General features: G+C 39.2%; 1 protein-coding gene across 1 annotated transcript in view; it reads left to right on the top strand.

Moving 5' to 3' along the window:
• Nucleotides 1-330: 330 nt before the first annotated feature.
• The window catches only part of TMEM47 (transmembrane protein 47), a 28,122-nt gene continuing 12,422 nt past the window's right edge, over nt 331-16,030 (top strand). The window contains exon 1 of the mRNA XM_005863030.2: nt 331-643. Coding sequence (XP_005863092.1) covers nt 331-643 — 313 coding nt within the window. The remainder of the gene's footprint in view (nt 644-16,030) is intronic.

Genomic DNA, 16,030 nt, shown 5'->3' with positions numbered 1-16,030 from the left:
CCTGTCCCTGTGGGAGTCCTGCCGGAAACCCGCCAGCTTGGACAACTGGGACTGCGAGTCCACGCTCAGCAGCGGTAAGGGCCTGGCGCGCCGCGATCCCTTCCCGCCCCGTAGTACTGCCCCGCCCCCCACTGCCTGGACCGCCACCGCCTCTGCCCCGCACTTTCTGTGTCCCCTCCCCTTGTCCGCCCCGCTCCATCCTGGCCCCTACACGCATCCTCGGATGTCCACCCCTGCCCTCTCCCTGATCCTAGTGGCCGCACAAACCCAATGCGAAGTCCCGCGCCCTCCACCCTCCTCCCGTGGTCATTCCTCGGGCTCTGGAGTAACATGTATGCTCTTTGGGGTCATTGTTATCATTTAAGGCGAGAACCATGTGTCTGTGGCTTCCTCGCCCCCCTTGAAAAGGGAAAAGCAAAACCGCCCCAACTCCACCGGGATGAGGAGGTGCGTGTGTCGGTGCTCACCCCGCTGAAGCTGGTCGGGCTGGTGTGCATCTTCCTGGCGCTGTGTCTGGACCTGGGGGCCGTCCTGAGCCCGGCCTGGGTCACGGCCGACCACCAGTACTACCTGTCCCTGTGGGAGTCCTGCCGGAAACCCGCCAGCTTGGACAACTGGGACTGCGAGTCCACGCTCAGCAGCGGTAAGGGCCTGGCGCGCCGCGATCCCTTCCTCCCGCCCCGTACTGCCCCGCGCCCCACTGCCTGGACCGCCACCGCCTCTGCCCCGCACTTTCTGTGTCCCCTCCCCTTGTCCGCCCCGCTCCATCCTGGCCCCTACACGCATCCTCGGATGTCCACCCCTGCCCTCTCCCTGATCCTAGTGGCCGCACAAACCCAATGCGAAGTCCCGCGCCCTCCACCCTCCTCCCGTGGTCATTCCTCGGGCTCTGGAGTAACATGTATGCTCTTTGGGGTCATTGTTATCATTTAAGGCGAGAACCATGTGTCTGTGGCTTCCTCGCCCCCCTTGAAAAGGGAAAAGCAAAACCGCCCCAACTCCACCGGGATGCCCTGGGTTCTCTCTCGGTCTTCTTCGCTCTGTTCTCCCTCCTCTCTCTTCGCGGGAAACCGCCCGAGTTTACCTCTTGGTGCCCGCGTTTCTGCCTTGTCTCCACTTTACCTGACTTTTCCCCAATAAGTTTAGGTTCGGACTTTGTATTTCCTGACATTTTGGGGGGATGTGAAGAGTTGGGAGAGGGACAGGCTTAATTTCTCTTCCTTTTATGGTGACACTGCCCTTGGTTGTGAGTTGCCTTTTCTTCTCTCCCAGTCCAAGAACCTCCCCTCTCCTCCAGACCTTCCTTTCTTTTCTCTTCGTGAACTATTCACAAAAGCCTGGGACTTAGTACCCTTTTCAGCCAGCACTGAAAGCTGCAAATGGAAAGATGGGGGTTGGAGACAAAGGTAGTTACTCGGGCTACCAGCCCCATGGGGGCTTTACTGCTTTACTCTCTCCTTGACCCCCAGTTGCCTTCCCCTGTACCCCAGTTACGCCCGAAGCAGAAATCTGCCAACTTCTGATTTCTTGCTGCAAACCCTTTTCCTTGCTAATCTTGATTCTTCAGCCGGTGTCGGTACAGAGAAAGGGGAATGAAGAGAGAGGACCTGCCTGTGATTTTATGCACTTAAACGCACCCCTGAAAAACTCATTAAATTCCTTCGTGCCAGTTCCATGTCTTTGGGACTATTTATAAAGCTTTGCTGGAAACGTTTCCAGTTCCAAGAAAGTTGAAATAACACAACAGCCACAAGAATCTGATTGACTTTTGTCTTTGGTTTCTTGTTATAAGAGAGATTAGTTCACTTGGTTAAGTTTGGGCCATAAAATTGATTTTTCTGTTTACAAAAGGCCTTTTCTTTGATAGTTCCTCAAAATTTCCATTGAAGGGTTTTGGTTTTGTTACTTAATTCACTGTGGAGGGGACTGGTTGGCAGCAGGAGGTCAACATTTAGGCCTTTAATTCTTTCGGGGTTGGTTGTTTACAACTAAAGATGAAATAAGTCGGTAAAATGCCTTTCTTCAGTAACCAGGGGATCCAAATAAACTTTGGGGAAAATATCTTTTCTTTCTCCTCTTCAATAGAAATGGAAATTTATGTAGGAATGCCAGCTTCAGTGTGTCTCCTTAGCAACGTGAATCTTTTGCCCCTTTCCCACTGTCTCCTCAGATAATAGCCCCCTGGTTGTATAAAGACTTTGCAGCTAGGTTAGAGAAACCAGCTTTAAGTCCCATTTTCTTTTCAGGCCAGGATCCCTTTCTCTTGGCCAGGAATTCGGGGTATGGGGAGAAGCCAGCTCATTTTGTGGAGCAGTATGCAGAGCTGGCTAATCTCTCCTTAATTGCCTCCACACTCATTATCTTCTCCTCTTTTCCCCTCTCCAGGCCAGGAAGCAGGGAGACCAGAGCTTAATACAAAAGTAGTGATGATAGGACTAGGCAAGGTAGAAATCAGAGGCAGGTACAGTTTCTGATGTTTTCCCTCAACCCGTTATTCCGCCCTCATGTTGAAACTCATACACCAGCATTGACTTCTGTTTGGGTTCCTGAAAATCAGCTTTAGTTTTATTTTGCTTCCCAACTAGTTTTCATCCTAGAAAAAGTATACTTCATAAGCAAATGGGGTTGGGGTGGGGAGTAGAGATGGCATTTTTAAGGATATCTGAAACAAGTTGTTGGCTTTCTTTATGTAGTAGCAGTTCATTTTCGTCTCCCCAAGGTGGTGTGTGTGGGGGCGGGGGGCGTTGAAACAATATGGAAAATTGCTCAAGCTCCCACTTTACAAAATCAGTTTTCTTCCCATGTTCTGGGGACTTAAAGCCTGTATCCACCGGTGTTTTGAAACGAAGGAGGAAGCTTGAATTTAAAATGAGCAGTGCTTTTCTTGCATGTTCCAAAGGGCCAGCAGCTTTTCTCAGTCTGTTTGCTCTGTGGAGTAGCAGAAAGCAGGGAGAGAAATGTCTTCTCTGAAGATTTTAATAGATCCACTTCATTGTCTCTCAAAATGAATTACCTCGGGAGGAACCAGCAAGGACAGTTTTACGGAAGGCCCTTCACCAGGATCTTCAGGGCTTAATTAAAAACCTTTGTCTTAATTAGAATTAAAACTGCCGTGAAGAGGCCAGCTTGTATTTACAGAAGGGAAATTTCAGGAATGTTTCTACTGACGACAATCTGTCCTACTTAGGCCCAATTTCTACAGAAACTTTCCCCTCGGCCATTATTTTTAAAGCTGCATTTTAATTTTGGTACCAAATATGCATCGTTTGCTGCTTATAACCTGCTTTATGATTCTAAGCCAAAGCAGAACTATGCCTTTTGTGTCCTGGTGTATTGAAGGTTGCGTCAGCGCTTCTAGTAGGAACCAGTAATCCGGGTGTCAATCAGCACTAATGCTCTTCTCCTGTGTCCCAATTCAGTGTATGGAGGACAGTCCATTTTAAGATTTAAGTTTTCCACAAATGAGAAAACGGCTAATTGGCTGCCATTTGCGGTGGAAACAAACAAACAAAGAAATAGAGTATGCTTGTTAGGAAGTTTCGAATCAGTAGTACTCACATGGCTGCTGGCCATAGAATTTCTTTCTAAGGATAGTTTTCCCCACTACCGATTTGGGCTTTTAATAAAGCCTTTTAATTCATGTTTAGTCTTAATTTTTTAAATGATAGTTATGTTTCGACTTTTGCTTAGTCACATTTAGTTTTAATAACTTTTTTAAAGAATATCGTTAAGGTTTCACAGCAATAGCAATTACAGGAGAATCCTACCTGTAAGTAGGATTACTGAAGTGTATGCAAGAGTGCTGCTGCCCTGAACTTGATATCAAACGTGCTGTATAACCTCTAGGGTGGTTTTACATTTCTTCTTTAAGATTCATAAATATGTAGCTTTCATGTGAAGCACATTGTTTTGTTGTTTGTGTGACTTGTTGACTACGCAAAAAGCAAGGACACGCAGATGGCCAAATGAACACATTTTACTGAGAGTAATTTTGGGATATAACAAGTGTATCCATTTTTCCATCTGCAAAATACTTGATCAAATAGTTAGTGGCTTTTCAAGGAATATTGTGAACATCATTCCTGCTCTGTCCTAAAAATAGCTGCATTTGTAACATGAGTCACCGGCAGTTTTGAAATGACAGTGCACCATACGCTAATAACAGGTGAATATTATTATTTTCAGTTGACAAGAGGTTCTTTTAAGAGGGCTTTTTATATGTAGCTCACTTTTTAAAATGGTAGTATAAAAATCCACTTTAAAAGGCATCAGAAAACTTATCTTTACTGGTAGTTTAAGATAAACTGAAATGCCTAAACACCTGCAAATCTTAGAAAATCTGAGATACAGTGATTCTGAGTTCAGAGAGATATCATCTGTGCATATTTTAAATCCATACCTTAATTGGAAGACAGCATTTCTTTGGGAAAGCTCATAATGGAGTTTACTCCAGGGAAGGTTCAGTTTGTTGCTTAAAATGAGTTGATATTGATGCATGTTTACAAATAGCTCAGCAACCCTGGAGGTCACAACAGTTAAACCCTCTTCCAGCTTCCTGCAAAAGAACATAAGTAGAACAAATGCTTTGGGGTTTTTTAACCTACACAGCTCAGATTTATGGAAAAATTATGCAAAGAGTAGCACTTAGCACCAAAACTTTCTCAAGTAATAAACCAGGGAAAACCAAGTATAACATATGTCGAGATCTTCATGATGATTTTCTTTTAATATCTCCTAAGATTTGGGAGGATGTTGGGTATGGAGGGATTGAGTAAAAAAGCAAAGAGAGAGCTCATGGACATGGACTGTGGAGTGAATGGGGGGGTTGGAGGTGGAAGAGGGCATAGGAGGGGATAAATGGTGATAGGAAAAATAAAATAAATTAAAAAAAGATTTTCAAGTTCCTGAAATTGACTTTTACGAAGGACATTTTAATTTGTGGGCAGATATAATTCCTCTTTTGCTCACATTTATAGAATGATTGTAATCTCCAGGGAGCCATTTAGAACCATCTTTGGCAGCTAAGGGATTTGATGGGTGTGTGAGAAGCCTGGCCTTTCATAAAACATTTCAAAACAATCAAAAACATATCTTAAGCAATAGATTTAGCTTGCTGTTAGGAGTACCCTTTAGGAATTTCTTTTAAGTTTCTGTTTAATAGTAAGACTACTCAGCCAGACCATAATACACATCCAGTGCTACTAGATATGTTAGTGAAAAGGATTATCAGTGCTTCAAAATAAGTCCCTGAATACATTACCTAAATACCACAGTAAACTTCTATATGAACTATGCCAAATTATAACATGATCTTGTAGGAGGGTCGAGTACTCTTGTAAGAATACATGAAGCTTTGGTTTCAAAATGCCCTGAAATTGGCCACTTACCAATCACGTGATCGCATACAACTTAATGCCTTTAAATGGTTTGTTATGATGATTAAATATACAAAAGTACATGCTCATTAAGGTTATGTTCCTTCCTTATTGTATATATTCAGAAAAACAAACCCAAGGTGATTATTTTCAATAATTAAGGACTTTTTCCCCCTTAAAGGGCACATTTTCTTTGCATTAAACAATGAAGTACATTGTTAGTTTCAAGTTTAAATTTTGAAATGCATTACCTAGCATTTAATAGTGCTCTTGGTAGATAGATCATGATCAGAAATAAAAGCTGCCTTTTATTCAGTACTCTTACAGGCCAGACATCTCAAGTATTCCCAAGGTCACAATAAACTTGCATAGTAGTGAATGCTATTCCTATATTATTTGAAAAGACCAGAGATTTTTGTAAATTTACGAAGTTCTCAGTCAGTGGTAGAGACAGGATTTCTCCAATAGTGTTCTAGTTACAAATGCTGGGAAACAAACCACCCCTAAAGTTAGTAGTGTAAAATAATTATTTTATTGTGCTCATGACTTCTTTGGGTCAGGGATTCAGATAGGGCATAATGAGGATGGCTTGTCTCTGCTCCAGAATGTCCGGGGCCATAGCGGAGGATGACTTGAATGTCTGGGAAGGAAAAGATCTAGAACTACAGGATTGTCTTCCAAATGGTTTCCCTGGGTTTGGCACCTTGGTGGGAATGGCTGGGAGACTGGATTAAACTGGGACTGGCTTTTCTACCTTGGTGGTCTCAGGGTAATTGGACTTCTTACAGGATGAGTGTGTTTGTTCAGAGCCAGGGTCCCAAGAGAAACAGGCTCTGTCTGAACTAGCCTGGAACATCACAGAGGAGCCATCTGGCCAGCCCAGATTCCAGGGGAGGACAGTTGGACTTCACCTCTTGATGGATTGACAACAATGTCACATTATAGAAGAGCATGCAGGATAGGAGATGCTTTGGGGCCACATTTACAGCATATATTTTGATCCTGGAGTCTAGCTATAAATCTGCATTCTTACTTTATTGCCTCCAAAGAACAAAGACAACTAACTGCGTAGCTTCTTTTCTTAAGAACTTTGAATAGATTATATAAATAATGTTTGGCTAGGTCGAAAACTACCCTGAACCAACACATGGCTTTAATGATTGGTCACTTGTGGGCAGTTAATTTGGATTTGGAATCAAATAAACTCAAGAACCTAACCTGTCCACAAATAGAGAACTTTTTCTCTCTGTATAACCTTAGATCATCTTTGATTTAGTCTCAAATGACCAAGGCTCAAAGTGACTTAAGAATCTGGACTGTAACCTGCTAGTTCATGTTGCATGATAAAATTTTAGTATTAAAAAAAAAGGTTTGTGAGTCTGATGAGATGTTTCGTAAACAAATACTAAAACATTAAAATTCCAGACAGGAGCCAGGTCTTGTAGCGCTTGAAAGGTATTGGAGTTGTAGAGTTGGTTTGTGTTTGCTTTTTAAAAAATGAATAAGTAACATAATTATTTGCCTAATAACTACCCATATACTGAATCAAAGAACCATAGCACATTCGGAGTAGGAAAGATTTTAAAAATAATTCTGCCCAATCAAATTTATTGCAAATATTAAGAAAAATTAGTCAAGGTACAATGTTCAAGACGCAATAGGGAGATTGTAGTTGTAGCTGTAGTATTTTTGCAGGGTCGGTTTTCAAAATTTCCTGTAATATTTCAGATAACTCTCTCGCTGCTTGAAGGATTGTTGCATACTGTCATGTATGAAATTTTGGATGAAGAGGTTAAGGACTCTACAGGAAATAGATGTCCACTTTTTTAAATAAAAAAAACCCCTCATCTAAGGGTATGTTTATTGATTTCAGAGAGAGGAAGAGAGAGAGAAACATCAGTGTGAGAGAGAAACATCGATTTGTTGTCTCCCTCCCATATGTGCCCCAACCCAGGATCAAACCTGCAACCTAGGTATGTGCCCAACTGGAAATCAAACTTGCAACCTTTTTGGTGTACTGGATACACCCATCTGGCCAAGGCAACATCTACTTTTTATAAGATTTTCGTCCAAAATTTGATTTCACATAGAATTCAGAGTCTTCAAATACTCTTATGTTGATAAGTTAGTTAAGTTTTTGATGTTTATTATCACCAAATTTACAGTGTTTCCATGGCTAGTCCTTAAAAATCAACAGACTTTTTTCTTTAGGTTTCTCCATGATATGGTACTTTAAAACAGCAACTTAATTTTAAGTTGAAAAATAATTCCAAAAATATGTGGATGCCAGCCATGTATGCTTCTTAAATGGATTAAATGGATATACATTTTACTATATCAACTTATTACTACATTCTGGCTTTATTTTTTTTAAATACACTTATCTATCAAAAGAGACTGATTTTCCCTTGAGCAGAATTTCATCCTCACATGTCAAAATCACTGACATGTAAATCTTTACCAGTCTTGTCAAAGTATTGGATCATCTCCCTTAAAAATTAGACAAGGACACTTTTCCTTGCCCTTTTTTGCTCCTATATTTGTATGGGATTTTGAGATACAAGTAGATCATCAGTTTTCTATTCTACTGTAATCTTGCCTTTGGCACCAAAGACTCCCATTAAAACAAAACAAAACAAAACAACATCCTACAAAAATGTGGTACCATGGTTCCCAAAGAACAAGGAAAAAATATCTAGGAGATAATTTTTGTCTCTACCAGCTTATTAACTTTTGAGGTTTAAAATGATCATTTAATGAGCCATGTTTCAAGATGTCACAAATACTGATTCTGTCTTTTCAAAATAAATGTTTAGTAGGCAAAAAGATGGTAAAAAATAGAAGTCAGGACTTCTTGAGTCACATGTTCTCTATTCATAGAAAGGAACACCCACAAAAGAACTCAAATTTCCATCAAAGAAGATTTTATTGCTGTCATGTTTAAGGTCCCTAAACTAAACATTCATCAAAATGCTGCCATAGTGCTTTGTGAATGCAACCTGGAGTTTATTCCATTAAGTGACTTAGAGATAGAAATGACTTCTCCCCTCTTTCCTTGTCTTCTCATATGTACCCAAGGAGTTAACTTACCAACACATATTCATTGATTTCCTAGCAGGGAGTAGGCATTATTCTGGTACAAAGTCATCCAGTCAGTTCTGTGTCACTGTGCTGCTAGGTGGTAAGGTGATGAATGAAACAAATTAATGAAATAATATAAATGTGCAAAGTTCTGGAAAGGAGGATATTTAAGTTTGACTTCTGTAGGAGGATATAAGGGATCTCATCTAAGGAAGCTTGCTAACAGGAAACTGGTGGGGCAATTGCTTGCCAGTTTTATCCTTCCATATTTATTTACTAAGGGGGTGTTTTAATACTGATCGTGGGTGACTGTCCGGCTGTCTTCTCTTTGATTGTTATGAGCTACCATAAATCCATCACAAAAGCTTTTTAGTTGCCTAGAGAAAGGTTACCCCTCCTATTCCTGGTGTGGGTTTTCTTCTTCCTGCTTTTCAAAATAACCAAGTTTTCCAATTGTCACCTTCTTAGTTTTTTTTCTAAAGAATGAAGAAATACTGTTCAGTATAACAGACTCATCACAACTTTATAGAAGTACTGTGATTAGAAATTACTATTGAGAAATACCTGTACCCATTAGATAATATTAATTATCACCAAATGCTAATGAAAGTGTTCTAATATAGTACATTGGAAGAAACAGCAGTCATTAGCAGTGAAGGTGTCTTTCCTTTTGTCTAAATACTGAAATTTGCTTTAATAGCAAGGCTCTTTGCTAAGCTTTGTATGCAATGGTTTTATTTTGGGTAAAAACCCCATATGCTATGGTATTTAGATGATAAATTGCATTTCCACCAAATTTCCTGATAGAAGTCAGTGAAGCAACTAAAATGCTGCTTTGTTTATTCTAACATCACTACAAAGCAACTCAAAAGGCTTGAACAAAATTGTCATGGATTGAGAATTAGTAACCTGTTTGGTACTTTTGGGCAGCCAGAATTTTCCAAAATTTTGGCAAAATTGATCTGCACTTTGGTCATTTGAGTTTGTTGCATCACTAATTTGGATGGTTACCCGAGTCATTTATGTACTTAAAATTAGGTCGGGACTGTACTTTTGACACATTTTTTATCCATAAATGAGCTAAAGAGTAGGACTCTAAATTCTGTTGTTTAGAATTTGATTAACATGGCTTTGTAAAATAGGTGCTTCTCTGCTATTATCACTTCAGTTTGTGTAGTCCAGTGCATGTAGTGTCTATATTGTTGGTCATTTTTACAAAAGACAGCATTGTTTGCCTTAAATAATTGTTTGAACATGAAGAATGTTAGTTTTGCTATTAGTTGTTTGAAAAAGAGGTGGTCATTTTAATTATTGAAATTGGAATCTTTTTTTTTCTTTGTTTTTTTTTTTTTTTTTCTTTTTTGTTTCCATTGACTGGATTACGGGAGTGGAGATCCAGATAATTACACGAGGTGGTTTCTAAGATAAGGCAGAGAGAATGAGTAGGAGAATTCCGCTGTCCCTGTGGCGAATGTGAATCATCCTTCAGTCACTACAGGTTTCCTGGCTCCCAGCTGAGCCCGCCCCCCCCCCCCCCCCCCCCCAAACCCCGGGGGGGGGGGGGGGGGGGGGGGGGGGGGGGGGGGGGGGGGGGTTTTTTTTTTTTTTTTTTTTTTTTTTTTTTTTTTTTGCTGTCTTTGTGTCTCCATCTCATGGGATAGTGGAAAATTAATGCAGCGCTGATGGATTTAGGTCAAAATGCATGTAGCCAAAAAAACAAAGTTTAAACTCCCTCAATAATGGTTTTGGTGTTTCGCTTCATTTGCCACATACAGACTAACTTTAAAAAGTTAAGTATATCATTTGATACCTTCAGAAATATTTCTGTGTTCCTTTTGCACAAAATAACAGCACCATTTTGATTCATTCTCCATATATGAGGCAAATAAATTCTTACATTACATTTGATGAAAATAATTAAATGCCATAATTTCTGACCATGTGAACTAGTTGGGGAAAAGACATAGTCTTTAGTGAAGAGATGGATATCTTGGGGAATATAGGTTTAAAATGTTATTCTGTAACTGAGCTTTCTTTTCCTTAAACAACCATAAACCATCCCAATACTTGCAATTTCTGATGACAAAATGGAATTAGCAATACTGAATTTGCTTTCTGAGTTCTCACCAACATAACTAAAATAAATTGAAATGTATTGCTAAAAATGTGTCCTACACGTGAATAAAGGTATTTAGAAGAACTGAATATTGCAGGGGTTGAGTGAAATGATCCAGTACATGTGGGTGAATTGGGGAGAGGTAGTAGGTGAACCCTATGGGAGGTGGTGACAAGATGATAGGTTGAATAGTGAATGAGTTTGATTGCAGTCATGGATGTCGTTTTGGTTCATATAATTTCCTTTTGGGGAATTCAGAAGTGAAAACATAAGTGCATGTCTGGCAAATTTGAATGTGATAACAAAAATTATTAAAAATCAACCCTGGCCCAGTGGCTCAGTTGGCTGGAGCGTCATCCCACACACCAAAAGGTTGCAGATTCAATCCCCTGGTTGGGGCATGTATGGAAGGCAACCTATCTGTTTCTCACATCGTTGTTTCTCTTTCTCTCCCCACCTTCCTCTCTAAAAATCAATAAAAATGTATCTTCGGATGAGGATTAAAAAAATTACTAAAAATCAATATTATTTTAGTTTGTGATATAGAAAAGTGAGAATCATGCATTAAAATATTAGAATACGTTTAGGGAAATACTACCCCACCTAAACTGGGAGCTGAATTTTAAGGTTAAAATCGGTTTCTTCATTATTTTTAATTATATCTAATATGCTAGAAAAAGTGGCAGTTGTGTGCTTAGGGATTTACATGCAGTAGAACTAATCTCAGCTTATGTGCAGTATCTACAGAGATAAATAAATTAGCCAGTGTTTGACAAGTTAAAGGTTTTGAAATGAAATGGATGAAAGAAAGCTTTAGATACTGGTGTGGTGCATTAACCATGGCTCCAAAGTGTGGAAAATTTATCATCATCAAGATTTTGCCTTTCCTGAAAATCAGAAATAAATTTTGACCATGAATTCCCCAAGGGAATGGGAATTCTTCGATTTGGCAGTTATAATATGGCCAATAGAATTTTCATAATGCAGTGGTGGTTTCAAAACTGTCATGTGAGACTGTAAAATAAGTCTGCACAATTCTGCAGAATACTAAAGCATTTGTAAACATTGGAAATTCTGGTGCCAGCTAATAAAAATACCTTGAAAGAGGATTTGAGTTTAGTTCCTGTGTTGCATATTAATTTTGGACTTGATTTTGTTGTGGGGTGTGGAGGGGCTGCAAATCTAAATTGGCCTAAGAATTAAATTGACATGAGACAGATTAACAGGAAAAAATAAGCAAATTCATTACCTATGTACTTATGGTGGTTCCATGAGAATATGGGGCCCTAGGACAAATAGGACAGTTGAGGTTTATATGTCATTCTGGAGCTAAGGAGTGAGGACTGTAGTGGTTGAACTTCAAAGAGGAGAAGGCATTTCACAGGGAGATGAAAAGCAAATGTTTGGTAAACAAAAGTTTGCTGGGCCATCTTTAACAATGGGGCACCTAGAAGACTTGGTCAAGGAAGGGCCTTGCTAGGTGCCTCCCTGTCTGTCACACCCTGGATCAGATTAAACTATAGTTAATCTCTGATGATAGCTCACTTCCTGGAGCAGGTCCTCTATCTAAATTCTTTTAGGCAGTTAGGGGGCAGGTCAAAGTTGATTCCTGAGTTTTTTGTTTCTTAAAAATAATTAGGTTAAAATAATCAATAGCCCCCAAAAGGTGTATTTTGTGGTGGCAAACTCTGCTCTCCCCTCATTATGACAAAAGGACTGCTCAATTTTTGTTCTCTAACTACAGGGCAAAGTATAACATATAAGAGTATAACATATCTATTCATTCATGGGTCCCCCCCCCCTTTTTTTTCTGTTAGAGAAAGCACTACTGGAGAAGTACACACTTGTCTTGAGTCTTGGCTTTCCTAGGTGCAGTTTCCATGCCTCCAGTGCGTCCACTGTGTCAATTTTGCCAAAATACTCTCAATTGGAACCCAATATATATGATGGCAGCCTCTTTTCTGGGTTGATTTCTGGATCTAGAACAGCCGTGGGCAAACTACGGCCCGCGGGCCGGATCCGGCCCATTTGAAATGAATAAAACTAAAAAAAAAAAAAGACCGTACCCTTTTATGTAATGATGTTTACTTTGAATTTATATTAGTTCACACAAACACTCCATCCATGCTTTTGTTCCGGCCCTCCGGTCCAGTTTAAGAACCCATTGTGGCCCTCGAGTCAAAAAGTTTGCCCACCCCTGATCTAGAACATCCTCCCCGCACATTTGAGCCCTCGTAGGTTTATGGACCAAAAAAATATACATTTCTTCCTCAAAACTAATTTTCACTTGTTCTCTCAGGTCTTAGAAACGTAACTCAGATTTCAAATCTGCTGGCCTGCCATTGAACCAGCTTTAATTGTGCAGAGCAGTGCAATTTGTAAAACAGCACCACGGCCATTGATGTTCTGCAGAGCTTATTTCTTTTCACTGCTCCACTTCACTATGAGTATATCATTTATAGAAATGTGTAAAACTAATGCAGAGTAATAAATCTCTAAGGACTTTTAACACTTCATCTGACTAAATACTGTGAGGACTATAAAATTAGGACACTAAGATTGATATAGAAATTCACCAATTATGAGAACTTAAAACATGATTTTTTAAAGAAATGGGGCTGAAAATTAAGAATTTTATGACATTTTAATTTGTTTTGCCAACACTGAATATGTGATAGTAAGTATTTCTGCCATGCAAATCTTCTAATGGAAAAACCATTAGTGTGGAGACAGGTTTTTCTAAGTCTTTATTATATCACTGTAAATTGCCCATCCTATAGTATATAACAAAATATCATATATATATTTCAAATCTACATTTGGTAGATAAGTAAATATCAGTAAACATAAGTCCTAGCCTATTACTTTAATGGCAATCAGTAGGTATCTATAAAAGTATTTTTCATTTTTAAATTCCCCATATTCTAATCTTGTTCAGTGAGAAAGAGGGAAATGGTATCAGGCCAATCTACATAGTCCCTGACTTTAGCTCACCTGTAAGGCAGGCCCTAATATTTGGACAATGGATTCTAGTTGTTTACTGAAAGAGACACAACAGCATAAGCATGTTCACAGCTCCAAAATGGATAGTGCTGAACCTTGAAAAGTGCCCGGGGCTTCTTTGACTGCGATAGCCATATCGAACCACTCTTTCAGCTTCCTGATTGATGCTCATCTGGTCAGCGAGTTAAGAGCTTTGATCCTGGGCAGCCTGCCTGAGTGAATCATTCCAAATGGATATAATGACAACAATCCCCAAACTTGGCATGGTCCACCAGAGATAAAGCCTCAATACTTCAGTCTGAGCCCCAGCCTCTGGCCAGGAGAGTGGCAAAAATGGCCCAATTCTAGTCTCTCTTGGAAAATAAAATGGCTTTTCTGTTTGAGGAGGCATATCTATGGTTTTGGACCAAAGGGAAAGGTAGCAGTATCACAAAGGTGGTGGTGCTGGTGACATGCCTTTTTAACTTTATGTCCAAAGTGACTTTCTCATTAGCTACAACCCTTAGTACTAAAAAGAAATATAGGACATTTAGAAGAAAATCAGAACTCAGTGTATTCATTTACTTTTTAGAACTATTTTCTGTGCTAGAAGAGTTTCCCTTTCTAATTAGGTTCTGGACCCTTTTAGTAACTGTTATTCTCCTGGCAGCTTCTATTGCATTTTATGTGGTGTTCCATATGGAATAAAGTATTACTATTTTAAGGGAGTTCAACATTATCTGAGATTTTTTTACAGTTTTCTCTTGCTAAATTGGATAACCATTACTTTGTACTACTTTATTATTCATTTATCAAATCAACTTCACTATGAATTTATTATTGTCTGAGAGACCTTTACCTAGAAAAAGGTTAGACATTTAAATGGTACATAAAGTCTAGACCAGGGGTCAGCAAACTACACTCGGAGGATCAAAGCCAGTCTACCAAATCTAATGAACAAAATAAATGAACAAAATAGATCCAGAGACATAGAAACATGGAACAGGCTGTTGAATCTCAGAGGGAAGGTAGGGGTAGGTAGGAAGAGAACAACCAAAGAACTTGTATGCATATATGCATAACCCATGGACACAAACAATAGAGTGGTGGGAGCAGGGATGGCCTATATGGTGTCAATGGGAGGAAAAAGGAGACATGTGATACTTTCAACAATAAAGATGTAAAAAAAAAAGATGGACCCCCCCCAAAAAAAACCAACCCAATAGTGCACCACCTGTTTTTATATAAAATTATATAAAATTTTATTGGGATATTGTCATGCTCATTCGTTTATGTATTGTCGATGCTGTTTCCACACTATATGGCATAGCTGAGTAGTTGCAACAGAGATCATAACCCACAAACCCGAAAATATTCACTATCTGGACCTTTATAGAGAAAACTTGCCTTTTTTGTCTATCTTTACAAAATGCAAATATATGTGTGGTTTAGCTATTCTTTGAGGATATTTAAAGTAGAGAAAGTGACCAAAATTAATTTCTGATTTATTTTGGGTTGAAAGTGGAAATAGTCACATTTATAGCATTTTATGCATAATGGGTAATGTGAACAGGCTTATCAGAATAAAATATTCTATTGTGCTTTTAAGATATTTTTAAATGAGTAAATATTTAGTTGTATCTTGATTTATTAAAATAGATACCTTGAAATTTTTAAAAAATATATTTTATTGATTTTTTACAGAGAGGAAGAGAGATGGATAGAGAGTTAGAAACATTGATGAGAGAGAAACATCGACCAGCTGCCTCCTGCACACCCCCTACTGGGGATGTGCCCGCAACCAAGGTACTTGCCCTTGACCGGAATCGAACCTGGGACCTTTCAGTCTGCAGGCCGACGCTCTATCCACTGAGCCAGACCGGTTAGGGCGATACCTTGAAATTTTTATTTAAAATCATTCGTAGGAAGTTGTGAAAGTCATAATAATTTTATAAAAGTAATAGTACAAAATAAAATCAGAAATGAAAGAGGCAATATAACAAAGGACATCACAAAAATACAAATGATTGTAAGAAAATACTATGAGCAACTATATGCCAACGAACTGGACAACCTAGGCAAAATGAAATATATGGACAAAATATAAGGATTTTTAACACTTCACCTAGAAATATACAAAAAAATCAGGAAGAATAGGAAAACCTGAAAAGGCCAATAACAACTGATGAAAGTGAACTAGTAATTTAAAAACTCCCTGCAGATATGCACCCTTATGTTCATAGTTGCACAATTCACCATAGCTAAGATTTGGAAACAGCCTAAGTGCCCATCAGCAGATGAGTGGATTAAAAAACTGTGGCACATCTACACATGGAATACTAACGTTGCGGTAAAAAAGGAGTTCTTACCATTTGCAACAGCATGGATGGAACTGGAAAGCATTATGCTAAGTGAAATAAGCCTGTCAGAGAAAGATAAATACCACATGATCTCACTCATTTGTGGATTATAATGA

The sequence above is a fragment of the Myotis brandtii genome, unplaced genomic scaffold (assembly GCF_000412655.1).
Source record: "Myotis brandtii unplaced genomic scaffold, ASM41265v1 scaffold1703, whole genome shotgun sequence".
Lineage (NCBI taxonomy): Eukaryota > Metazoa > Chordata > Mammalia > Chiroptera > Vespertilionidae > Myotis > Myotis brandtii.
The sequence above is the reverse complement of the archived record's forward strand: the minus strand, read 5'-3'. Positions and strand labels throughout refer to the sequence as shown.